Here is a 26,688-nt window from a genome sequence, read left to right on the forward strand (position 1 = left end):
CCCTTCGTTTCTGATCGGGTGCCAGCTACAGTCAGAGTTGTCATAAAATATCAGATGCGTATCCCGAAACATATCTTTATTTCAGCTCAGAGTTTCTGCACGGAGATAAATGAAACAGGGGCTTTGCTATGTCAGGTGCTTGCCAGGTGACGTAAGAGAACCATGGGTGGCCTCAGGCATTGTGAGAGGGGCCAGGGCTGGGTAGACAGGGCCCCGGGCCTACCTGAGGGGCACCTGCTGCTCAGTTCTTGCCCATTGTTGCAGTGTGGGCCCACATTGCCTGATGTTCAGATTTTTAAAAAAGCCAGAGACTCAAACCTGGATTTTTATGGGAATTCCCCATATTTTAAATGTTGTCAACTAGTTCAAATTAAAAACACACAAAAAATGTGGTGCATGGGCCACTGCTTTCCCGTATTTGTGCTGTGGTCTCAGGCAGCAAAGCACGCTCCCCACCCCCCAGGAGCCATTACGCTCCTGTCGTTTTGATATTTAACGGTCTCTCCTGTTAGAGGAAGGGGGGCCTGGGAGGGCAGCACACCCTGGTACACCTGGCGGCCGCCCTGAGACCCGGCCCGCAGGGGGTCCTGACAAATGCCGTGAGGTGAAAGAGCAGAGCCTCGATTCTCATGGCTGGTCCTTGCCCAGGTGCTGTCCTGGCACAGTGTCAGCCAGATGGGCGTGCTGCTGGCCGGGGTGGGCACCCAGGCCTTCCACAGCATGGACCCTGGGGACCTGGCACAGCTCCTGAGAAGCCCCGGCTCCCTGCACCTGTCCGAGCTGTCGCCCACCCAGCAGCAAGGCATCCTCAGCAAGGTGAGGGGGGTCCAGTCCTCAGCCACAGGCTCTCTGGGGTTTGGGGAGCAAGCGGTGGGGACACAGCCTGGGGGCGGGGGTTGGCTCAGTCTTTGTGAGGGTGGTCCTGAGCCTGGAGAGCACCTTCCTCTGACACCTGCCTTCCCTCTCTCCCAGAGAGAGCCCTGGGTCAGGTTATATTTCTTCCCAGACACCCTCTCCCTAGCAATTCAAACCTGGAAGACTTTTCTTAAATTAGGTCCTTAATATAGTAACATTTTAAAAGTTCGTTTTCCAATCTAAAAATGAGTTCTGAAGCTCCTGGAGTGCTTCCGAAGCCCCTTCCGTGGTTCAGCCTCACGAGCTCCTCTCCCTCGCTCGGCAGTGGGTCTCTGGGGCATTCTCTTCTCTCAGACTTGCCTTTTCCAATGGCAAAATCTTTTAAGAAACCAAATACAAGAGGTTTGGCCCGAAACGTCAGCACCTTGCAGGCAGCAGTAGCTCATATGGCGAAACTAAAGAGCACAAGCTTTGAAATAAGACAGACTTGGGCTTAAATCTCACTTATCACCAATTACTCGTTACACCTCGGTGTTCTTAGCTATAGAATGGGGGCAATGAATAGGTTTGCTGAGCAGATCTGATGGATTTTGTGCCTGGGAAGCACTTGACACAGTGCCCGGCCCTTTCCCAGAGCTGGGCACCTGCCCTGCTGCTGCTGGCGGGCGTCTGCTCGCCCTGTGGCTGTCGGTGAGCGTCTTCCTGCCGCTGGCTGTTGGTGAGCGTCTTCTCGCTTTGGCAGATGACTGAAGCAGGAGGTACCGCCGCGGGTGTTGTGGAAATACAAGGGGCTCTCTTTAAGGAAGTGTCTCTCTTCGATTTAAGGAGGGAACCTGGACTCAACTCTACTGCCCTAAAGGAGAAGGAGCTCCGGAGGAGTCAGGTATGACCTCTGAGGGTCCCCGCGCCAGCTCCGAGGTGTGCGTGAGGGGCCCCACACCAACAAGGATGTCACTGACACTAGCCCGGAGGTCCTACAATTCAACTCAATTCTGCCACCACCTGCCTGGAGGGAGCGTCAGATCCCACAGGTTAAGGGGCTCAGTCCCAGTCGCTAGTCCAGGTTGTCACTTGTGCTTCTGACTGATAGACGGGAGGCTCCGATGACACCCTCCTTGAGTTTGGTGAGTTTGCGGGAGCGGCTCACAGAACTTCGAGAAACATTTTACTCACCAGATCACTGGATTATTAGGAAAGAGTGTAACTCAGGAGCAGCCAATGGGAGAGATGCTCAGGGCAAGGTGTGGGGAAGGGGCTCGGAGCGCTCGTGTCCTCTCCGGGTGCCACTCTCCCCACATCCCCATGTGTGCACCAGCCCCGAAGCTCTCAGAACCCTGTCCTTTGGGTTTCTATGGGGCTTCATCACACAGGCACTACTGATGAACTCGTTGGCCAAGGGTGATGGATTGAACTTCCAGGCCCCTCCCCTCCCTGGAGATCAGGGGTTGGGCCTGAAAGTTCCCACCTTCCAGTCATGTAGTCGGCTTCACTGGCCCATCCTGCCTGTTCATCCATCTCACCTGCTTTTGCTTCTGGGATGCCACATGTCCAGGAACTACCAGGTGGGCAAGGACATCGGGGCTTCCGAGGGTCCTCGCCTGGGGAGTGGCTTCCCAAAGCCTAGGAAGTAAACTGAGCTCCCCAGCAGCGGGCTCCCCATTCGCCTCCTGGGCACAGGGAGTGGCCTGGCCGCCGGAGCGAGGGCTCTGCAAGTGCTCTGCTGCCAGCTCAAGTCCCAGCTCTGCCGCTTAGCAACTGTATGGTCCTGGGCAGGCAACGGCCTGGTGAGCCTCTGTTTTCCCATTTGTAAAGCGGGATCGTGTTGTGCCTTCCCCACAGGGCTTCACGGTGCCGGGCACACCGCGCGCTCACCAAGGTGAGCGAGTGCTCCACCGAGGGTGCCATGTTCTCTCCCCCCAGGCCCTGTTCCTCTATGAGCTCCTGTCCAAGAGCAGCAGGAGGCCCGCCGAGCTGCTGAGGTAGGAGAGCACAGCTCGCCTGGGGCCGTGAGCGTGTGGGAGCCTGATTTCCCAGCAGGGAGACTTGAACGGTCCCTCCCGGAGCCTGTGTCAGACGGGCGATGCCTTCGCTTTCTCCTGCTTCCCTGCCTTACCCTCCCCGTTCTTCTCGGGCGCCTGTCTTGTTTTCTAGCACAGGGCAGCTGGTCAAAGGCGTGACGTGCTCCCACATTGATGCCCTGAGCGCCGACTCCTTCCTGGCCCACTTCCAGTCCTTCGAGAGCAGCCTCTCTCTGCTTTCGCCCTATCAGGTACTCTCCCGCTTCTGTTTCTCTTTCCACCCCGGGAGCCGACCCTGCATCGACTGGCATCTTAAGATATGGATGTCGGGATTGTTCTGACGCCAGGGCTGATGTGGGGCCAAATACTGAGCCAGGCTCTGTCCAGTTCCTTCCTTAAATGCCCCCAATACCCGTCTTCACAGCCAGAATTTCCACAGGTTGGTTACCCATACTCTGATTTGAGCCTTAAAGAACACTTGGAAGGTATTACTGTTGTGCACGTTCATAATTATGTCCCCCAGACCGAAGGCCGTTCTGCCACCCAGCATGCTCATCCTGGCAAGCGGCAGCCAGACCAGAGCACTGCTCTAAGAGTGTTTCCCTTTTCACTGGGAACTTCCCTTTCCGGATGGTTGTGGACATTCTTTCACACTTTGGGAGCGCGGGGCAGCAAGGCTTGAGCAGTTCGTTTGCTGAGGGCCGTCTGCCGAGCGGCGCGGTGCCTGCAGTGAGCTCTGCGCTTCCCTGCACTTCAGAGCTTAAGAGAGTAGATCTCATGTTACATGCTCTTCTCACAGAAACAAAATGAAAGGGCACAGGGACACGGTGGGAGGCGTGGGACCTGCCTGTGACCTTGACTGAGGTCATGGTTTCATGGGCGTTTGCATATGTCCAAACTCATCAAATTTTACACATTAAATGCAGTGTAGTTCTTTGCATACAATTATACCTCAATAAAACTTAAAAATACAGATTACAGACTTTCTCTTCAAGTAGGTCTGGGTGATACCCTATAGTTTGCATTTCTGACCAATCCCTGGTGAGCTCCATTGAGCTATATGGAAGGATGAGGGAGGTCAGAACCGCTTTGAGGATGACCTATGTGTTTGAGCAGAACAGTCACCCCAACAAATCTCCTTACCTGGACTCTCTTCAGTTCTTAGAAGCAGTTCATTAGAAAAGTTGCCTTTTCTGGTTACATTTTTTTTTTTTTTGCTGAAAACATAATTATTATGTAAAATAGAAAGAAAGTAAAATTTCCCCTAGAAGAGAGGTTCTCACAGGGGGCCACTTGGACATATCTGGAGACGCATTTGGTTGTTACACTCGAGGGAGATGCTCCTGGCATGTGGCGTGTAGAGGCCAGGGCTGCTGAACACCCCAGAATGCAGATGGCAGCCCCACAGCACGTGGTTCCCTGCCTGCCCCTGCCCAGTGGCAGTAATGTTGAGGCTGAGAGTACCTGTTCTGGGGTAACTACAGGGAGAAGTTGGCTCTTGACTTTGAGAGCTTTTTGGTATATATAAACCTATTTACATGTAACTTAAAAAGCACAAATGAGATCATACTGTATAGATTGTTCTGTTTAACTTTACATACGGCATGTGTATATATATAAAATAGGGCATGGACATTGTTCCATATTAATATATATATAAATCTTACCCATGGAAACAAAGTAGCTGTGTAGTAGTCTGTTGAATGGACATACCGTAATTTACTTAACCAATCCCCTACTGAGGGACATTAAGGTGATATCTTACTTTATTGCAATTATAAACAAAACTGTTGTGAACATTCTTAGACTTAAATTTTTGTGTTCATCTTGCTACTGCTTCAGTTCCCTGACACATAAACTGGGCCATAGGGTGCTCTATTAAGTAAGAAAACATATATAAGGTGCTCAGATTGGTGGTTGGCACTGGAAAGCACAATCTTGTTTGCTCTTATTTCACTAAATGCCTAGAACTTTTTTAATCTTTCAGGTTAATTGTTTGGCGTGGAAATACTGGGAGGTTTCCAGGTCCTTTATGCAGCCCTTCCTCTTGGCTGCACTCCCGTAAGTGACCATGGGCCCCCTTTTCTGGCTCAGCAATAAGACTGATGGGACTCACCCAGGTTAAAGTGCTTCTCCCCCTGGGTTTTTGTGAGGAGCCAGAGGCAGAGTGGAGAGTGCCGTGGACAGTGAAGCCCTTGAGAACCAGGACTTAAATTCTGAACCCACATAGATATTTCAGACCTTTGCTTTTTCTTGTTATTTAAAAGCCAAAACCAAAGTAGCCCAGGCCAGTGAAGCAGGTCCTGCTGGGGCTGGTCTCAAGCTCCAGGGGGAGTCAGGGCTGATGTGAGCTGTGGGGATTTTTTTCCTGATATGCGTGGGCACCCAGGCCTGGGGAGACATCCTATTTTTAAAATATGGTCTGGATACTGTTTCCCTCTTTCTCCTCTTCCTGTTATTGTCCTCATTCATTCAAAAAATATTTATTGAGTGCTTAGTATGTACTAGTTCTTAGTAATAGCTAAATATCCCCTTATAAGAGCTTCCAAACTCATAGGGGGAAAACAGGCAAGCATGAAGCCAATTATAATATTAAGTTGCTATTTAGTTGAAAGTGACAGAGTCTTAACTCAAACTGGGTTAGGCAATAAAAGGCAATTGTGGATTCAGGTAACTGGAAAGTCCAGGGATGGATTTCAGGCATGGCTAGATCCAGGGGCTAAACTGATGTCATCTGTCTCTTAGCCCAGCTTTCCTCTGTAGGTTCTCTGTCAGGCAGATTGTTTCTCTGTGGTGGCCCCGGCAGATCCAAGGATACATCTTCCTAGTTTCATATTCGGGTGGAAAAAGGACTTTCTCTTCCCATTCTTCTCAATAAGACTTGGGTTTGACTCTCCTTGGCCTACATTGGGCCAGTTTGCTCTCCTTGACCCAATCCCTGGCCTTGGGAGGATGGGTAACTTTGACTGGAGCTGAGAGTAAAATGGCTCCACCCCAGAGCACAAGGATTTAGAGTGAAGGGGTCATTTTCCAAGAAGGCCAGGTGCTGTTACCATGGGAACAGTCAGTGGACACTGGGAGCAGAGGAGGGAATGTCTTCTCCCGACTGGAGGGCCGGACGAGACTGAACTAAAGCTGGAAGGATGAGGCAGGGTTAGAGTTCAAGATGGACACTCCCGCAGGGGCACAGGGACGCTCCGTCCAGCAGGGACGAGTGGGGTGAAGAGCTCTGGGGGTGCAGGGCGCACATCACAGAGCGGGCACCAGGGAGCAGGCCAGAGGAGCAAGGGCTGGTCAGGTCGAGGGGGGCCGGTGTGAGGCCCGAGGCGGTTGCCTGTGTTCTGGGCACTGGCCTTGTGACAGAGTGCAGGGCGCTTGCCTGGAAGCAGGGCAGTGGGAGCTGTTTCTGTAACCTGGGCCTCGGCATGGCTGTCTCCTTCCACTTAACCTCGTCTCAGCTCAAATAGGACGGCCTTTGAAGGGGCTCTCCTGGCTTCCCCACCACCGTTCTCCATCACAGACCCTTTATTTTCTTCCTTACCCTTAGCAGCAGCTGAAATTACTTGTTTTATCCACTGGTTTCAGCCCCCCCCCCCCCATTAGAATGAAGCATCCTGAGAGCAGAGCCCCGCCCCTCATGTCTTGTTCATGGTCGTAGCTGGTCTCCAGCACAGTGCATCTGCTGAATGAGTGAGTGAAGAAATGAAATAAATAGGGCGGCGGTGCTGGGAAGGGAGAGGCAAGGAGAGACTCGAGTAATAGTAAGGCCGTAGCAGTGGCATTCGGGATAAAGGGCAAAAGGCGCCTGGGACGGCACAGAGGAAGAGCATGTTGAATTTGGTCTTGAAACAGTCACGTGGCGATGAGCTGGGGCGCACGGGCCTAGAGCAGTCTTTCTCAACCTTTACCTCATTATTGCCTCCCCAAGGAGAGCATTTTACTTTCTCCCTAAGGAGAGCAATGACAAGGAATAATATTGTTGAGTAGGGTTGAGCTTTGGCGGGTCACAAATCATTGTAATAACATTTTCACTCCCCCTCCTGCACTGAACCGGTTTCTCCCCGCTCAGGGGCGCTGTTGCGCAGCTGAGATGCACAGTCCAGAGCCTAGGGGCGCTCTGGACTGGAGAGGATGGATTGGGGGTCACTTCTCTTGCTCTCTTCACTCTCTCCTCACTTTCCACTTTAACCCCTTTCCTCTTTGTTCCTTCCTTCGTCTACTTTCTCTTTTCCTTTCCTCACCTCTCCGCGATCAGTCCATCAGTCAGCGCATGTCTATGGAGATACTGTTCTGTGATCAGTGCAGCTAAGGCATAGGAGGGGAGCATGATGGGAAGTTTGGTTCCCATCCATAGGAGAGGAGCAGCCTGGAAAGCTTGGTTACCATCCATTGGAGGGGAGCATGATGGGAAGCTTGGTTCCTGTCCATAGGAGAGGAGCATGATGGGAAGCTTGGTTCCTGTCCATAGGAGAGGAGCATGATGGGAAGTTTGGTTCCTGTCCATAGGAGAGGAGCAGCCTGGGAAGCTTGGTTCCCGTCCATAGGAGAGGAGCATGATGGGAAGTTTGGTTCTCATCCATAGGAGAGGCACAGGATGGGTCGGAGGCTTGTTACCTGCCCAAAGGGGCCACAGCGTCACTGGGAGAACAAACACCTGAAGAACACCCTTGCGATCAGCTCCTGGGCACGCAGGCTCTCATTTCAGGGGCAATCCAGGGCAGCTACTGTCTTCCTCCCCTTGGTCTCCGCATCTCTCTCCAGGGCTCGCTACCTGGCTGCTGTCCCAGCCTCCCGATGTGTGCCTGTTCTCATGAGCCTGGGGAAGATTCAGTTGGACTCCTTGGTTTTAGATCCCCACAAAAAGAATTTGGTCCTCAGGAAAGTGCAGCAGTGCCTGGTAAGGAACCTTTCTGGGTGTCATTTTCACTGATGTCCCTTTCCCTTCCGTTTCTGTGGCCATCCTGGGGAGCCCTTGGGATCTGGCTGATCTCAAGCCTGCTGTGGGTCTCCAAGCTCACTCTGAAGCCGCTTGGTGGGGCAGCCATGGCCACTGGTCCTGGGGACTCTCATTCCGGGGCCCGAATGATGGGAGGCCGCTCTGGGCAACTGGAAAGAGCACAGTACTGAGTCTGGGTTCTAGACCTGCCTCTGCTGGTGATTGGCTTTTGGCTGTGGCAAAGTCACCTTCCCCCCCGAGTCTGAGTCCCTTGTCTGCGGGATGGGTACAGAGCACTTCTCTCACAGTTACCAAGGGCATGTAGTAGGCAAGGTGGTGTTTAGTACCAAGGCCCAGAGGGAAGACCACCGTAGTGTGAACCCGGCCTTGCCACTAGCTGGCAGTTTCTTTATCTTTAAAAAGGGATGGTATTAGTACTTACCTCTTACAGTTACTTTGAAGATGAATGATGGACTGAGACCTGCAAACACTTAGAATGGTCCTGGCACATAGTAAGACTCCATAAATGCCAGCTCTTCTTGTCATGTCGAGAAGAGCTTTGAAACTTTCAAGGGATACACAACCTTGGAGGTGCTGCTTTTATCATTTATGTACTATTGTTATATGGGTGTTGAACTCTGGGGTCTCCTCAGAGCAACGACAGAAGTGACAGCCCCCATTAACCTGGCGCCACCATGTGCCAGGCCTCCGTCCATACTCGCTCCCTGTGGGGTCTCCCTCCCCAGAGGCAAAATCAGGTCTTCCTGGGGTGAGATCAGGCCCCGCGGTATCTTTACTAGTCCATAGTAGGGCAGGCGATACAGATTTCAGATTTTTTACGAGGCTTGGGGACAGGAAGCGTTTTTAAGGGATCACAGATCTTGAGCCCTGCTGGGCCCTCTCATGAGCTCCACTTGTCGGTTTCAGAACAACTCCATTGCCGACGAGTACACTGTAGACATCGTGGGGAACCTGCTCTGCCACTTGCCAGCGGCTGTCATCCAGCACGGAGTGTCCCCCAGGGCCTGGGCCACTGCCCTGCACGGCCTCAGAGACTGCCCAGACCTTAGCCCCGAGCAGAAGGCTGCAGTGAGGCTCAGGCTCCTGGAGCAGCACGGGTGAGGAGGGGGGGCTCAGCTCCAGGTGGGCACCCAGCTGTGCTGGCCAAGGGGCACCCAGCCCTGGCCCTCCTGCCCTCGAAACAGAGTCTCTAGCTCAGGATGAGGGCAGACGCTTAGGCTTATTCTGCAAGTGTGACCTTTCTTCTTTGGGCCTCAGATTCCCCGTAAAATGAGGACAATGGTAGCTGCTCTTCAGGCCCCACATGGTTGTCTCCATATGTCTCGGCACACGGAAAGGGAAAGCGTTTTGAAAAGATAGCACTTTACATATGCAAGGAGGTAGTAGTATCATTGTCGATATGAAATAATAGTAATGCCGATGATGGTATAAATAATCGAGGCCTCGTCGGCTCTGGGTGAGTGAGTGCCCTGGGGAAATGGAACTGTTCTTTCCCGTGGAGAACGTTCTGAAGCTTGGTCAGATAGTTGAGCAGGGTATAGCTTTCAGTCAATGGTTAGACAGCAGATGTTTTTAGAGAAATCACTGTATCCCAGGCACTGTACCACTATATAGACTTTAAGAGCATGGAGTTGGAAGCCAAGACTCCTTGGGTTAAAATTTTGTTTCTATCTGTGCGACTTGGGAAAAGTTACTTAACTTTTTGCACTTTATTTTCGCATCTGTAGAGTGGGGACAGTAATTGTCCCCATAGGATTGGTGTGACAATTAACTGAGTTAATGCATGCAAAGGACTTAAACAGTGCCTGCCCATAGGACTGCGTATGTGGCCACTGTCTACTGCTAGAGCCAAAGAGAGAATGGTTAGTGAGACAGGTGTGGTTCCTGTCCCTGTAGAGCTGACGGTCTAGTGAGATTATATATATATACACATACATATATGTATATATATATTTTAATATCTTTATTGATTTCAGAGAGAGGAAGGGAGAGGGAGAGAGAGAGAGAAACATCAATGGTGAGAGAGTCACCTCCCGCACGCCCCCACTGGGGATCGAGTGGGCAACCCGGGCATGTGCCCCGACTGGGAATTGAATCTCCATCTCCTGAATCCTAGGTCGGTCGATGCTCAATCGCTGAGCCATGCCAGCCGAGCTGGGATAATATTTTTAATCAAAGAGATAACGGGGAGCTTTTTGGCCAGGGTTGTTTTGCCTGGTCCTAAGAGAGGGGTTGTCACTGGGCAGACCTCCTGTAGAGACGTCACCAAATACGGTGTGAGGACTTCACTGTAGACACTTGTGGTCTCTATAAGAACAACAGGAGATTCTGTATCAGTGCTGTTAGCATCCTGCCAAATTCAAGGGGAAATTTTGTCTTGTAAGAGAGAAGACTCTTACGGTAATTTAAACAGATAGATCATTACTGTTCTATCAAGGAAGGGGAGGAAGGAAATGCTGTGATGTAAATGACAGAAATTTAATTATTCATTTCAGGCTACAAAATGGGACTTTATTGAATTCAGAAATCAAATGTGATGGAAAACTGCAGGGGTGGACTTTAGGCATGGTGGGATCCAGGAGCTCAAATGATGTCATCAGGAATTCTCCTCCTATCCCTCAGCTCTGTGTTCTTGGGTGTGGCTTTATTATCTCCACTGGTGATAGGAATGGTCTCCAATATCTTTTTTACTACTCCAGAGACCAGAAGAAAGAGAGAGAGAGCTTCTCTAGTAGTTCCATCAAAATTTCTAGGGATGATCCTGATTGGTCGGCCTGCATCCCATGCACATTGGCTTGGCCAGGAATCTGGGAGCATGTGATTGACAGGCCCTCCACACATGAAGACAGTCTCTTTCTGAAAGAAGGAATGCTGTGGGACAAGGACAGCAGCATGGCTTTCCAATTCATTGCTTTCTCTCTCTTCGTAGACTCCCTCAGGACTGGACAGCTGAGACGACGAAGGACTTGGGACCCTTTCTAGTACTTTTCTCAGGAGATGAGTTAAGCTCTGTTGCCATGAAGGTACCCTGGGTTCTGTCGTCGGAAGGCTGAGGAGTTTGAGGGGAGGAAAGTGTGGTCCGTTATACCCCCTGGGCTTGCTGCCAGCGTGTTTTCTGGAGCTTCCTCCCTGCCCTAAGGGCGCGGGATGCCAAGGCGCAGGAAAAGGGAGTGAGCGGCAGCTGACTAGCCCACGGCCTGCGAGCTGTGATTTTCTCTCTGCTCTTTCTGCACGCATGTGTGTTCCAGGCCTTACATATGCACACTCATGACCAGCCTGTGCAAATGACCTGTACTTACATCCTTGAGCATCTGTTGAGTTATTATTGAGGCCGAGCACTGTTTGATAGGAGTCTGTAAAGCAACTGGGTTGGCTGGGCCAGGGATTAGACTTAGGTGAGAAACCACTAAGGAGGAAGAGAAGCCTGAGGCCGTAGGTACTATTACGGCTGCCACTCCGATTGTACTTTGTGTTTAATTGTTATTTCTTTCTCCACGTTCATCTTCTCTGCCCCACAGTTTCCTGATATCCTTCAACAGACAGCCTCCAAGATGGCCAGGATCTTGCCCCCCAAAGAGTTCCTCTGGGCTGTCTTTGAATCTGTCCGGAATGGCAGTGAGAGGGGCCCTGGCCCCGCCCCCAGCCCTGGTGAGTGTCGGGATCCCTGAGCCCCTGCCATGAGTCGCTGGCATCAAGAGGCCTCCTCGGCTAGGGGACTGGATGAAATGTTGGCAAAGCAACATTGTGGTGAGCCTCCTCCACCGGCCAGGGGACCCCGCCTCTGTAAAGGGATTGAAAGCACATCAGCATGTCTGACCCAGGCTTGCAGTTTACAGGCCGACGTGGGAACAGCATTTCAAAGAGGCTGACTTAACGGGGCCCCAATGGCTGAGCGGCTGCATTTGCAGTGCTGGGGCCAGGCTGGCTGTGTTTGAGCCCCGGGCCTGCCGCTTACTGGCTGTGTGATTTTGGGGAAGCTTTTTAACCTCTCTGTGCCTCAGTGTTCATCCTCTGTAAAACGGGGGCAAGAAAAGTCCCTGCTTGATTAGGTTATTGTGAGGACTAATGGGTTTAAAGCTCTGACACGTTCCCAACAGTGCCTGGCAGGTAGGAAATGCTCAGCAAGTGTAAAGTATTTTTATTACTATTGTGCACCTACTCAGTGCAGACTTGTGCCAGGCAGGGGAGATCAAGTTAATCAGACCCGATAATAACTGTAGTAATCGTGACCGGCAGCCAGTGCTTGCTCTCCTGAGCAGGGCTGTGCGATCAGAACACAACCCCCTCACAGAGCTCGCTTTCAGATGTTTGGGGGGTAACCAGATGGCAAGTTACACAGTAGTATGTTGTGTGATAAGTGCCAAGAAGGGACATAAAGCAAGGGACGGGGTCAGGGAGTACGGGCGGGGGACTGTCATTTGAAAAGGGGCGCTTCAGTGAGAACCCGACATTTGAGTAAAGACCCGAGGGAACGTGGGAGAGGGCCCCGTGGGTACTTGGAGTTTTAGAGCCTTCCGGGCAGAAGGAAGCATGACAGGAGTGGAGACGACGGGGAAACGAGGGCCAGTGTGGCTCAGTGTGGCTAGAGTGGAGTGAGACAGGAGGCCAGCCTCGCGGGGCCTTCGGAAGAAGCCCTAAGGGCCCCGGCTCCGGCCCCGGCTCCCGCCCCGGGGCGGGCTGCCAGCGGGCCTCCAGCAAAGAAGAGTTAGCATCTGGTTTATGCTTATCTCTGGCGATGGTCGCTCCGGGCGCTCTCGTCCTTCCCTCTGTCCTGTGAGGGGGCCCTGTCATCCCTTCCATTTCCTTGACGAAGGAAACTGAGGTTTAGAGAGATGAAGAGACTTGGCCAAAGTCGCAGCGTTCACAAGGGCCGACTCTTGGATTTGTCCCCAAATGTGGAGGAGCTCACCACTGTCCTCAGCCTCGCAGCCCAGCTGTGACGTCGCAGCACCCTAGTCTTTCCGCACCCGGAGGGGGCGGTTACCACTGCTCCGTCCCAGCTGTCAGGGGTTTCGGGTGAGGGTTCCTGCTATTCTTACAGTAACCGATGGGTCAGCAGAACCGCTGCTCGGTTTCGTTTTCGTTAATCCGTGTGTGCGCTCATGCATTCAACAAGTACGTGCTGACTGCCGGCTCTGGCCGGGCCTGGGAGCACCGCGGTGGCGGGGGCCACCCCTCCTGCGCTGCTCCTGTCCCGCCAGGTCTGTGCTGTCGCCGGGCCCTGTTTTCACTGGAAAGCGGGGATTGGGCATTAGGAGGGATGGGTCTCTGTCTTCTCCAAGGGGGTTAGGACAACGATGTTTGAGGACCTCGCATGGTGCTCTTGACCTGGTCCGGTTTCACCCCTTTATTGGAATCCAGTGAATTTGCGTTGAAGGTGCAATGAGAAGGGAGCGGCCACAGGGCTTGGGAAATGCCCTGGGCTAGGGTGGTGCTGGTGACACTTATTAGCCTCAGGGGATCCAGAATTGCTCTTAAGACAAGGAGCCTTGGGTTTTCTCCCTAGTTGGGCACGTCTGGGCCATGAAGACAATATCTCATTTCCAGATTGAGGGTCAGTAGCTGGTTTGACCAGGTAAGTTTCAAGTTATTCAAAGACCAAAATGGGTCAGTTTTTCCTGTTGCAAAAAAAAGCAACATTTCTCCTCTCTCCTGGGACAGGAAGGCCACAGTCCCCTCTATGATTTTTATGGAGGGCAAATCACCCTCCCTTCCCACTTTCAGGAGCAACCCTTTCTCATGATTCTGCAACTCTTAGCTCTGGGTTTCAAACTCAAATGTGTGTGTGTGGGGGGAGGTGGCAGGTGGCGTAAATAATAAAAAGTATGTATTGAGTGTTTGCGGCCTACCTGACACTAGTGCTTTATATACGACAACACGGTTAGTCCTCACAAAAATCTGACAAGGGAATTTCCTCCTCATTTCATAGTCGAGGAAGCTGAGGGACAGAGTGGCTAAGTGGCTTTGGATTTGAATTTGCAGCCGGAATCTTCACCACCGGCTCCTGCTGCCCTCAAGGCAATTTGCCGCCTGGCTGTGATGCTGCAGAACTCCTACTGGGTGCACCTGGCTGAGCGAGAAATGGCAGAGTGGGGTTCACACTGGTCCCTGCGTCCCCTGGGTGCACGTGGCTGAGCGAGAATTGGCAGAGTGGGGTTCACACTGGTCCCTGCGTCCCCTGGGTGCACGTGGCTGAGCGAGAATTGGCAGAGTGGGGTTCACACTGGTCCCTGCGTCCCCTGGGTGCACGTGGCTGAGCGAGAATTGGCAGAGTGGGGTTCACACTGGTCCCTGTGTCCCCTGGGTGCACCTGGCTGAGCGAGAAATGGCAGAGTGGGGTTCACACTGGTCCCTGTGTCCCCTGGGTGCATGTGGCTGAGCGAGAATTGGCAGAGTGGGGTTCACACTGGTCCCTGTGTCCCCTGGGTGCATGTGGCTGAGCGAGAATTGGCAGAGTGGGGTTCACACTGGTCCCTGCGTCCCTGCCGCCGGTTCCCACGCTGCACTGCCCCTCGGGAATAAAGCCGACAGGGGCGCATGTTACTCATCTCAGGAAAGACAGACTGGCATTTCCTGAGTTGGTGCCTGAGTCTCCCCACTTTCAGGTTGCCATGGAGTCGAGGCTCCCTCTTCCGACGACATCGTCAAGCTGGCCGAGGCCAACGCCTGCTGGGCGCCCCGGGACCTGCTCTGCATGGAGGAAGGCGCCTTCCTCAGGGGCGTGGGGCTGCTGGGCGCCGTCAGGGGCTTCGGGCGGCCTCAGCTGGCGGCCCTCAAGGAGAAGGCCGTCCAGGTAGGGCCCGGAGGGGGGAGCGGCTAACATAACGCGGAGAACCCCGCGCGCTGGGCGCGCAGCTCCCCTGGCTCTCGGTGCGGTTCCTCGGTGGTTTCCCTGCATGAGGTTTCCAGCCTCCCGCCCGGCCCGGGCCCCGCGGGCCCCGTTCTGCGGCGCCTGGCGCGTGGACCCGCGTTTGTGGCCAGTGCGCCTTCCGTTCCCCCACCCGAGAGCCGCGGGCAGCAGCTTCGCTCAGGAGCTGTTCAGATCCGTCTGGAAGCGGAGCAGTAAGGAGCAAAAAGCGGACGGGAGAAGTTGCCATTTTCATTAAGGTCCCTTGGAGCGGCTTGTTTCAGCCGTTAGCATAGCTGTGGAATGGATAGCCACCCTGGGGGGCTACGACGTTAAATTCCCTAAAATTATATTTATAACTACTTTTTATAGGTAATCCAAATTTATTATAGAAAAGTCAGAAATAGTCAAGAAGATCAGTCGTAACCTTTCTCCCAGAGATAAGCGCTGTTAATATTTTGGAATATCCATCTGAAGCTCACTAGATTTCTGTGTCTGTGTGTAAAATACATTTATATATTTCATACCAAAAAATAGCATCACACTCACCTACTATTCAACAACTTCGGCCCACACACAACAGTATACAAGGCATATTTTCATATCAGAAATATAAATCTATGTCAGTATTTTAAATAGCTGTATAGTATTTTATTTTACGACTGGTTCTTATTTATTTAGCTAATTGGTAGACTTTTAGATTGTTTATATTTTTTAACACCTCCAGGTCCATATTTGCAAATGTTTCTTTGGGTACTGTCTCATTATTTACTTAGGTTAAATCCCCAGAGGTAGAATTTCTGGGTCAAAGAGTATAAATACTTTAAAAGCTTTCATTACCTATAGCCAAATTCCCTTCTCAAAAGCCTGTACCAATTTATATTCTCAGCATCAACAAATGAGGGTATCCTTTGTCCCCACATCTCTCCAGCATCATGAATGATCATTCTTTCTACTCCTTATCAGTATCATCAGCCAACATGGTATTCTTTGATTGTTGTTAATATACATTTAAAAAAATTATGACCAAGACTGAACTTTCCCCATGTTTATTTCTTCTTTTGTGAATTTTCTCTTCATGCTTTTGTCTATTTTTAAAAACAAATATAATCATTTTTTTTCTTATTGATTTACGAAAGAACTTTATATATTAAAGAGATTTACTCCATGTTTTAAACACTGTCAGTAATGGTCAGTCTAACCTGTCTTTCTTCCATCTGAAGGTCTGGGACATGCCTTCTTCCTGGAGAGAACACCACATTGTCTCCCTGGGCCGCATTGCTCTGGCTCTTAATGAAAGTGAGCTGGAGCAGCTGGATCTCAGTTCCATTGACACCGTGGCTTCCCTAAGCCAGCAGTCAGAATGGACCCCAGAACAGGTAGGTAGATGTTGCTGAAATTTTAAAGATTTTTTAAAATGGATTTTTAGAGAGAGAGGAAAAGAAAGGAAAGGGAGAGAGAGAAAAAACATTAATATGAGAGCGAGACATCAACTGGTTGCCTCCTGCACACACCTTATTGGGGATTAGCCTACAACCTGGGCTTGTGTCCTGACCAGGAATCGAACTGGCAACCTTCTGGTACATGGGATGACACCCAACATACTGAGCCACACTGGCCAGGGCTGCATCTTTCAAATATTCCATCATCACTTTCATTTTGAGTCTGTTTCTACTGAGTAATTTTTCTCCTAATTATGAGCCATGTTTTCTTATTTGCAAGCCTAATCATTTTGACTGGCTGATGGGCATTGTGAATTTTATATTTTTGAGTGCTTGATTTAATTATATTCCTTTGAAGAGTATTGGGTTTTGCCCTGGCATACATTTAAATTACCTTCAGATCAGTTTGACTTGGGGGGTTTCCTTTTGAGCTTGATTAGGGCAAGTGTAGAGTGACCTTTATTCTGTGGTTAATTTATTCCCATGACTGAGAATACTGCCTAGTAATGGTCTATGTATTTCAAGACCTCTCTCCTCAGGCTGGTGGGAATGTGGACTCTTTCTCGCTCCATATGAGCCCTGGGAATTGTTCAGCCCACTACTTTCTGATGCCTCTTTCTGATATTTATGTGGAGTTTTGCCTCCTGCCTGTGTAGATTAGTACTCAGCCAGACTCGAGAAGGCCTCCCTGCAGATCTCTGGAGTGAGCTCTGTCTGTGCAGCATTTTCCTCTCCAGTACTTCCCCACCAATTATAGGTTCCCTGACCTCTCCAACTTGGACCATGTGTCCTCCACTAAGCTGGACCACTGGCCTGGTTTGGGTTCCCTTCCCTGCTCCATGGCCTGGAAACGGCCTCTGGGCAGTGCACCAGGGCAATTTTAGGGTTCACCTTATTTGCTTTCCTTTTTTCAGGATTATAGTCCTGCGCTCCTTGTTGTCTAATGTCTGAATACAGCCATTTTACATAATTGTTCAGTTTTATTGTTGTTTTTGTTGGAGGGCGAGCCCTGTCAGTTAATCTTTCAAGGGCTGAAGTAGAAGTTCTCTCCAGAATTTGTTTCAGTTGGGAGGGAAGTTAATCCACTGTATTGCTGGCAAGGGGAGTCTCGGCTGCTCTGTTATCTGCATTCTCAGGCAGCACCCCTCAGCGGTCATCTTTAGCACTAGGCTTACATATTATCTAATTAGCAACCCCGCAAAAAACTACCCCTTTCTCATTAGTCTTTGAAAAGTCCCAGCATTGATGCCATCACGTGACTGCCTCTTCTGAGCAGTCACTGTGGTCAGGGGCAGGATATGTCGGTTGGCCAGGGAGTGGGGTCCATCTCACCATGTCCATATGAGCTGGGAGTGGGGATGGGTATATGGTGGGCTGCAGAAAGGTCCCCAAAGGTGTCTGCATCCTGATCCATAGAACCTGTGAATGTGTTATCTTCTGTGGCAAAAGGGACTTTGCAGATGTGATACATTTAAGGACCTGAGATGGGGAGTTATCCTGGATTGTCCAGCGAGCCCGATGTAATCACAGGGTCCTTCTAAGAGGTGGCAGGAGGACCACAGATACAGAGGTGATGTGACGATGGACGCAGAGGGACACAGAGAGATCTGAAGGGGCTGTGCTGCTGGTTTTGAGGATGGGCTATGAGTCAAGGAGTGTGGACGACTTCTAGAAGCCAGAAAAGGCAAGGAAATGAGTTCTCCCTAGAGCCTCCGGGAAGAACACACCCTGCTGGCCCATTTTAAGACTTAAGACCTCAGGAACTCTAAGAGAACAAGTGTGTGGTGTTAACCCACTAAATTTGTGGTAATTTGTTAGAGCAGCAAGAGGAAGTAAATACCAAGTGGTTTGCCAAAGGCATGGTGTCAGCAAAGGAAGGGAGAGTGGACACTGGGCAGGCAAACCAATGCCTGTCCCCCATCTCAGGAACTTTGTAGTCAGGACCTCATGCCACCTAACTCTGAGTGGCACCATTCAAGTAGGACACAGTGTAAACTGTGTCCTTTGGAACTGGGCAACGTGGAGGCCCTGGCCATGAGGATTAAATGAGCTGATACACATGAAGCACTCTGAACAATGCCTTAGGCCCAGCAATCTGAGGTTCCTTCCACTCTGGCATTCTGTAGCCTGGGCTCTGTGACTCTAAATTGCTTTTGACTGGTTTGAGAAGTGCCACACACACCACACTTTCGCGATTAAAACCGTTCTAGTCACAGTCAGGGAGAAAGCAGAAAAATATACCCAACTTGGAAGCTAGTCTCTCTTTCCTTTTGCACCAATTTCAACTTGGCAATTTTAACATGGGTGGCAGTGAGATTTGCCGGTATGTTTGAGGAAAACTTGGAAACCTAACATTTGCGTACATCGCTTGCACTCAGTTCCTCAACATTAGCTCCCAATCAAACCCTCAAGTGCGTGCTTCTAGGTTGATGGACCTGGTGGAACTACACGAACAGAGTTCAGCTTAAAAACCAGCATGAGGAAGAAGAACCTATCCTAGAAGCTGGTGGGATGAACAGAGATGGAAACTTACTCTCCAGGAAGGTCATGAACAATGGATGGCCACCATGCTAGAATTTCAGGGACCCTGCACATCAGCTCCCTTACATGAAAGCTCATTGAAGAGATCCCATGTATTTGAAGAGTGGGGGGCAAACACATTTCTATAGGACCTTAGATAAGGAAAAACTCATTCTGGCTGAGATAGTTCATGAAGAAGGTGACATTGGACTTGCACCCCCCAAATAAAAGGATGGTTGAATTTAACAGTGGGAATGAAGGAATGGCATTTCAGATGGAAGGACTGATGTGAGCAAAGGCACAAAAGCAGAAGAGTGTAAGGTTTTGTCAGAAAGTTGTGGAAACAGATGTTGGAAACTTTTGGATCTTGATGCAGAAGAGCTTAAATGTCCAAGCTGTCTGAACGTCACGAGGGACTGAGGCGATGAGCCAGCAGACACGACACAGGACCCCGTTCCTTTAATGCTGCTGAAGGCCACAAGAGCCTCACTGCCTACTGACACCTCCGCAGATCAGAGCACAGACCCAGCGTGGTAGCCTGCGTGCAGTGGGGCAATGGTTTGGAGGGGGGACTGTGTCCAGGAGTGGGGTGGGGGACCCATCAGGAGGCTGCTGAGTTGTCCCCTCAGGCCTCTTGGTCATCCCTGGATACTCCATCTCCTCTCCTTCCTCATTTTTATAGGCTAAATCCATCCTGCAAGGATTCCTGGAGGATTCGGGCTATCGCATCCAGGATCTGAAGAGCTTCCACTTAGTAGGACTTGGTGCAATGCTGTGTGCCATGAACGCCACCGAAATCTCACTTATAAAGATCTCAGAATTCAGGTAACCGAAACACTAAGTGTGCAAAATGTTGAACGATTGGTGGGTCGTTCCTTCGGCAAGACGTCCTCTGCTGCTGCTGCTTGGCCTCCTTTCTGGGCTCAAACGGGGGTGGGGTTAGCGGGACCCTTTGTTGATGCTGAGCCGGCCTACCTTCCACACACCTTTTGAGTCTCCCAGGCCCACACCGTATCCCTCCCTCTTAACCAGGGTGGTGGTGGCCAGAATTGGGACCCTGCTCTGCAGCACCCATGTCTTGGCCGAGTTCAAGAGGAAGGCAGAAGTTGTGTTTGGGGATCCCACTGAGTGGTCCAGCTCTGTCTTGCAGGAACTCGGAACCATTGCAGGTAAGAGGCACCTTGAACACACCTTTCTCTCTTTTCCCGACCTTAGCCCTGGGGACAGAAAAAAGAATCCGTGGTGGTGTAGCAAACAGCTGTATAGTTACAGTAAAACTTAGATTTCAGCACGTAAAGTAACAGGGTGGGCTCGCAAACCTCTTGGTGGTTTTGTGTGCACAAAAGTGGTTTGGAATGTGATTGAACTGCCTCCTAAATAGGTTTGTACGTGATCTAAAAATGCACCTTCTGGGTACACATTTCATTGTAGGAGACCAGTCAGGGCTAGTGTGACCCACATTTTTTCTGAGTTGATTAGGGCGCTCAGTTCCCAGAGGGCTTTTCAGGGCCTCTGTAAGGAGCGGCGCCCCCTCGAACACGCAGACTGTACATTCCGCAGCATCATTAATGAGACAAGCTGAGTCCCGCCGGCTCGAACCAAACCCTCGTGGTTCCTTTTTCTCTGCAGCCGGATTAACGAAGGAAGAGCTCCGAGTGCTTGACACGGATTTGATGCCGTATTTCCAACCATCAGCAATCAGATGCCTTCCTGCTGAGATATTCAAAGTAGGTCCTCAGTTCCTTAGGAGAGGTGGAGCTTGACCCCATTTCAGATCTCACCAGGAAGCAGGTGGGGGGGCACCACTGGGTCTGCACAGACCAGAGGCGAGCCTATGCCGATGACGGATGTGGCACGAGATCATTTCAAGGTTGTTTTTCTTTTTAAGAGTTTTTTTCCTTAAAATTTTAACTTCTGTTTTAATTATTTATTTTTAAAGTTACATTCTCTTCGTAGCAAGTGGCACTGACTTTCTGTTTGTGATCCATGACAGGTTCATGTTCCCTATCCCAATCCCCTGGGGACAGGTATATTTCAGAATTCAGAATTACCTAGATTTTAGAAAGATCATTCCATGACTGTGCAGTAGATAACTTCACAGCCCAGCAGCGCCTGGGGAAGCACCAGTAAGCAAACGCATTCATATTTCTGCTAAGAAACTGCTGGCCAGTCACATTAACTGACATAAACAGAGACTCTAAATGGCCTCACATCAGTTAGGTCAGGCTTGGCTGGCAAATAAGCTTGTCTTAAACTTTAGAAAAAACTGCAGACTTTGGAATTGCAGATGGGGGATTGTGGACCTGGATACTATTACCTTTTAAAATACATTTCAGTAAACTTACTTGAATTGATTTAAAGAAAATATTAAAAAAGCCACAGTAGGACAAGTGACAAACTACTATGGAAAATATTGAGAGAGTGGAATTGGATCAGCTAAAGTTAGGGAAGCAGCGTCTCCAGCAAGAGGTCCTCGCTTCCTGTCCAGGTACAGGATGAGGGGAGTGTTTGTCAGGACGGTCTGCTCTGATGGGGCCTCACCCTGGAGTTCTTGCTTGCCGGGTGAGTGGGGAGCACATAATGTCCCCTTAGCTGGATCAGACACACAGACCAGCTTAGACAAGCTCCCTTGATGCCACATCATTGGTTCATTTCAAGACATATAGCAGAACCTGAACCATGTCAACCCCCAGGACAGCTCCCAGCTTCCCCGGGGGCGGGGGGCTCTGACTGAGATAGGCATTGGCCCTGAACGCTGGCACATTGCCGAGCACTTCCTCATGGTCTTGTTCGGTGTGCAGTTTGTGACTGCTCCCTTGCTCCGGTTTTCATTCCAGAAATTCCTGTTGACCACCTACATTGCAGTAGGCTGCAGGCTCAGTGCAGCCGGGCATGCCCTGGGGAAGGGGTGTAACTGTGTCCTCGGGGGCCTGGAAGATAACCTGTCGGGATGCAGTGTCCCGGCAGGGGCGGAAGTGACCTGGAGAGCCTGTCTAGATGGGGAGGCTGCTTCTTGTCTCATCGGTGCAGTGTGACAATGTGGCCCAGGATTGCTGAAGCTTCCTTTTTTTTAGAAGTCAGAAGTCTCCGTTTTCACTGTGAAATCTGATGATTAAATGTTGGCAACTACTTCTGTTTTTTAAAACGCAGTGCAGCAGGCCTAGGGATTCAATGTGGCCTGTGGGTGGCGAGTCAGCAACACCAGAAAAATACTTTTTGTAATACAGACTCTTAATGGCAGGTTAAGGTGGAAACCAGAAGCCTCACTCTGTGTGTGTGTGTGTGTGTGAGTGTGTGTGTGAGTGTGTGTGTGTGTGAGAGTGTGTGTGAGTGTGTGAGTGTGTGTGTGAGTGTGTGAGTGTGAGTGTGTATGTGAGTGTGTGTGAGTGTGTGTGAGTGTGAGTGTGTGTGTGTGAGTGTGTGTGTGTGAGTGTGTGTGAGTGTGTGTGAGTGAGTGTGAGTGTGTGAGTGTGTGTGAGTGTGTGTGAGTGTGTGTGTGAGTGTGTGTATGTGAGTGTGTGAGTGTGTGAGTGTGAGTGTGTGTGAGTGTGTGTATGTGAGTGTGTGAGTGTGTGTAACTGTGAGTGTGTGAGTGTGTGTGTGTGAGTGTGTGTGTGTGTGAGTGTGTGAGTGTGTGTGTGAGTGTGTGAGTGTGTGTGACTGTGTGAGTGTGTGTGTGTGAGTGTGTGTGAGTGTGTGAGTGAGTGTGTGACTGTGAGTGTGTGTGTGAGTGTGTGTGTGAGTGTGTGTGAGTGTGTGTGTGTGTGTGAGTGTGTGTGTGAGTGAGTGTGTGAGTGTGTGTGTGTGTGAGTGTGTGTGAGTGTGTGTGAGTGTGTGTGTGTGTGAGTGTGTGTGTGAGTGTGAGTGTGTGGTGAGGAAGGCGGTGACGCTGAATCTTGCAGGACAGGTCAGCAGGCGGGTGGAGAGGGGGCGTGTTCCAGGCAAAGGAAGGGCGTGCAGGTGCGCACTCCGGGCTGCACACACGCTGGTCGCGTGCTAGAGTGAAGAGTGCGGGCCGCGGCTGGTGGCCTCCTGTCACGCTCAGTGGGTCAGGGAAAGGCCTACATGAGCCCAGACACGCATTTCCCTAGACAGGAAAGAGGGGAAGGAGGAGGGAAGGGGTGAGACACCCTTTCTCGGGATCTTGGGGCCCTTAGAAAGCCGCCGGCTGACATCAGAGGCCCCCCCACAGAGCACAGCCTCAGCGCTGTCCCGCTGGAACTAGCCCGGAGTCCTCTGAGCTGAAGCGACTTGTGGGAACTCGGTGCTTAGGGTCCGGGAAGACAGCGAGCGCCGCAGAATTTCCCCCTCGGTGCCCTCGAGACCCCCCCGGAGACGCCGCTCTCCCCTCCTCCGAGCCCTCTCTGGACCCTCAGTGGGTGGGCTGGTGGCCACACCACAGCCTCGGGATCCGCACACAGAGGAGTCGTCTCGCCGTCCCGCAGCTGGTCCGGTCCCGGGAGGTTCTGCGCTCGCCGGTGTCACCCAGCTCCGCGCGGCGGGGCGGCAGAGCGGGGCGGGGCGGGGCGGGCGCGGGGCGGGCGCGGGGCGGGGGCGGGGCGGGGGCGGGGCGGGGCCCGCGCACCTGCGGCCTCCGGGCTGCGCTCGTCCCCGCGCACCTGCGGCCTCCCGGCTGCGCTCGTCCCCGCGCACCTGCGGCCTCCCGGCTGCGCTCGTCCCCGCGCACCTGCGGCCTCCCGGCTGCGCTCGTCCCCGCGCACCTGCGGCCTCCCGGCTGCGCTCGCCGCCCCGCACCTGCGGCCTCGGGAGGCACCTGCCCCGCCCCGAACGCACGACTCCCTTTCCAACTCGCCTCGAACCCCGTCGCTTCAAGCAGGGAGCCTCAATTTGGAGCTGACTGTCTTTAACCCCGGAACGCCCTTAAATCCCTCTCTGTTTTTTCACAGCCTCAGGTTCCGGCCGCCGCCGGCCCACACATCCAGCCGGAATTCACCAGGGTCGCTTTGATTTCTTTTGGCTTATTTTTAATGGTTCCCGAGGGCAAGTTCGTTCTGGTTTTCCATTTTGGAAATTTCCATTTAGGAAACAAATTTATTTCGGTAGCGAAAGAGTGACCTCGTCAAGCGGGGCACAGCGTGGTGCCTGAGGCCTGCGCCCCCTTCCCCGCAGGAGCTCTCGGCGGAGCAGGTCGCCGCGCTGGGCCCCGAGAACGCCGCGGCCGTGACCCCCGCCCAGCGCCGGCTGCTGGGCGCGCCGCAGCTGCAGGGCCTCCAGCGGGCGCTAGATGGCGCCCCGACGCGCCCCGGGCCGGCCGCGCGGCCGAGCGCCCGCCCCGCCCCGACGCCCGCCTCGCGGTCCGCAGGTGAGCAGGCGGCGCCCCCCCCCGGGTCCCGTCCGGTCCCGTCCCTCGGCCCTCGCGGCGGGGCCCGGCCGGCAGGGTCCTGGGAGTCAGGATGGGGCCCCTGACAGCCGCTGGAGGGCCTGCCTTCGGAGGAAATTCCAAACACAGGCGATGGCACCGCTGCAGCGGCCCGCCCCGGGGAGCCAGCGGGCAGCTCGGAAAGCCGCGGGGCTCGGGGCCTCGCCGCACCGGGGCCTCTCAGACTGAGTTCATTCCGCTGGCGCCTCCCCCCCCCCCGCCTTCCCGCTGAGCAGCGTTAATTAATGAGGCTAATTAAGAACACCTATGGGCACCTACTGCGTGCCAGCCCCGCCTTCTTGTGAGTGAGCCCGGTGACCTCCCCCTGGGAGGGGCGGGGAGGGGCAGAAGCGGGGAGGTGACGGCCGAGGGGCCCCCTTTCCCTCCCGGCTCCTCTCCTCCCTCTTGCCCCTGGCTCGCCCACTTCTTTGTGACCCCTTCTGCACCATCTTTGGGCTAAGATGTGGGGAGACAGTTCCGAACAAGCCTCATGTGTCCTCCCTGCGTGTGGGCACAGGGCAGACGCACCCAGGTGACCGCGAGGCACTGTGACAGGCGCTGCCATGGGAACACAGGCGACGCAGCTGACCTAGGCTGGGGGACACCGCGCAGTGGCGCAGAAAATGCTCCAAAGGCAGTGATGTCTAAGCCCCGGCCCAAGGTGGGGAGAAGGTGGGCTCAGCCAGGCGGAGGGCTCCCAGGCGGAGGGGCCGGCCTGAGCAAACACCCGGAGGGCCCAGAGGACTGGCACTTAACCCTCCACTCCACCTCTTCCTGCCTCCTCTTGGGGGTGGCCAGTGAGGCGGTTCCCAGTGTCTGCTGCCCCAAGTGGCCACAGGTGGCACTTGTAAACAGGAGCCACGCCCTTTGGTTTACTGTTACTATTTTTAAAACTTTTCATTAAGATATAATGTGCATGCATTTAGAAATTACTTTTAATTGCTGTAGTGTTTTACAGAAACACTACACATTTTGATATGTAGTATAAATATAAATATGTGTAATACACACAATAGATAGTACACATGGTTCAAAATACGTAAGGTCTGAAAAGGGGTGCAGTGACGCCTCCCTCCGCCCCCTCCCCTGCTCACCTGGCTCCCTCCCCAGAGGCAGCCCATGGGCCAGCCTCTTGTGCATGTGTCCAGACCCATGCCCCCCACCCCTACATGGCCTCTGCACTTGGCCGGCCGCTTGTGATGCTCTCCGGTCTGCGTCTTGCGCTTTCCACCTGACAATATGCCTCGGAGACTGTTCCGTATCTGTGCATAGAGCTGTGAGATTGCTGGTTTCCTGGCTGCCATAACTTTCTTTAACTAGATCTCCGTAGGCATGCAGTTCACTTGTTTCTGTTTTTGTTTTTGTTTTTCACTGTTACAAAGAACGTGGCAGCGAATGACCGTGTATACTTTGCATGTGTCCAAGGCGCAGGATAGACTGCGAGGGGGCTAGCCACGGCAGGGGGCTTGTGTGCGGGCAATTCTCAGGGATATTGCCACAGCCTGGCAGAGAGGCGAGAGGCAGTGCCAGTTTGCCCTTGAACCAGGAGTATCAGAAAGCCGCTTTGGCCCTTTAAAAAGGTGTCCCTGCAGGTCCTCAGCCAGGCACCATCAGAGATGCCTTTGTCCCTCCTCCGTTCACCCCCAGGCCTGAGCGGCTGATAGTGGGTGAACCCTTTCTGTGGGCCAGGCCTTTGATCTCTTGTTAACTAAATTTGCTTCATTATTTGAATCACCTGGGCGTGATGCTTAAATTCAAATTCCTGGGCCTGCCCTAGATCTGCTTGAGTCCGTGTCAGCAGGGGGGGACCCTGGAATTTGCAGGTTTTTTTTTTTTTTAAAAACACACATCCTCATTGATTTCAGAGAGAGAAAGGGAGAGGGGGAGAGAGAGAGAGACAGAAACACCAGTGATGAGAGGGTCGTCATTGATCGGCTGCCTCCTGCACGCCCCTGACTGGGGATCCAGCCCGCAACCCGGGCATGTGCCCTGACCGGGAATATGAACAGAGATCTGGATCCCAGGTCCATGCTCAACCGCTGAGCCACACCCGGCTGGCTGGAATTTGCAGTTTTAACCACAGGTGACTCTTCTGATGAAGGCAGCTCTGGTACTGCTCATTCGCAGGATCTCAGTTAATTCCCACCATCCCAACCCCCCATTTGGGGTCATCATTCCCATTTAAGACACAGTAAAGCAAAGCAAGTGAGTGGTTCCAGAGGGGGTGACCCAGGGAGCTGGATATGACATGTCCCCCTCCACCAGCTGCCGAGACCCCTGTGTTTCCTTTCAGGAGCCTCCATCCCCTGGGCTCTTCGGCTTGGCTGCCCTCTGCTGGTTCTAGTACCCAGGCTCACACAGTGAGGAGCCTGCATGCATCACCCTCCAGAGCCAAAGCTGCTGGCCAGAGGCCTCTACCCAGAGCTCTACGAGGGCTGGGAGACCCGGGCCTTGGAACTGAAAAGGCCCGAAAAGCAGAAGAATCACTAACAATGATCCTGCAAGTTCTCACACTGCTTGTGTGCTCTGCCCAGGCGCATCCCCTGCCCCATGCCAGCCTCTCTTGCTGTCCAGCCTGGGGACAGAAGCCGTTCAGGAAGGGGGGGGGTCCTGTCAACAGAATGAGGACCTTACATACAAGTTGCTGCTCTTTCTCCAGAGAGGCCAGA

At 52.4% G+C, this 26,688-nt stretch overlaps 1 protein-coding gene across 1 annotated transcript in view; it reads left to right on the forward strand.

Moving 5' to 3' along the window:
- Positions 1–26,480, forward strand: part of OTOA (otoancorin) — a 51,915-nt gene extending 25,435 nt beyond the window's left edge. Inside the window, 16 exon segments of the mRNA XM_087815180.1 lie at positions 649–816; positions 1,598–1,738; positions 2,776–2,834; positions 3,007–3,124; positions 4,861–4,934; positions 7,635–7,770; positions 8,737–8,927; positions 10,760–10,853; positions 11,349–11,478; positions 14,436–14,623; positions 15,901–16,056; positions 19,322–19,464; positions 19,672–19,808; positions 23,770–23,962; positions 26,316–26,440; positions 26,443–26,480. Of these exon segments, the coding sequence (XP_087671306.1) occupies positions 649–816; positions 1,598–1,738; positions 2,776–2,834; positions 3,007–3,124; positions 4,861–4,934; positions 7,635–7,770; positions 8,737–8,927; positions 10,760–10,853; positions 11,349–11,478; positions 14,436–14,623; positions 15,901–16,056; positions 19,322–19,464; positions 19,672–19,808; positions 23,770–23,962; positions 26,316–26,440; positions 26,443–26,480 (2,091 nt within the window).
- The last annotated feature ends 208 nt before the right edge of the window (positions 26,481–26,688 follow it).

The sequence above is a fragment of the Miniopterus natalensis genome, chromosome 3, assembly GCF_054644295.1.
Source record: "Miniopterus natalensis isolate mMinNat1 chromosome 3, mMinNat1.hap1, whole genome shotgun sequence".
NCBI classification, from domain to species: Eukaryota; Metazoa; Chordata; class Mammalia; order Chiroptera; family Miniopteridae; genus Miniopterus; species Miniopterus natalensis.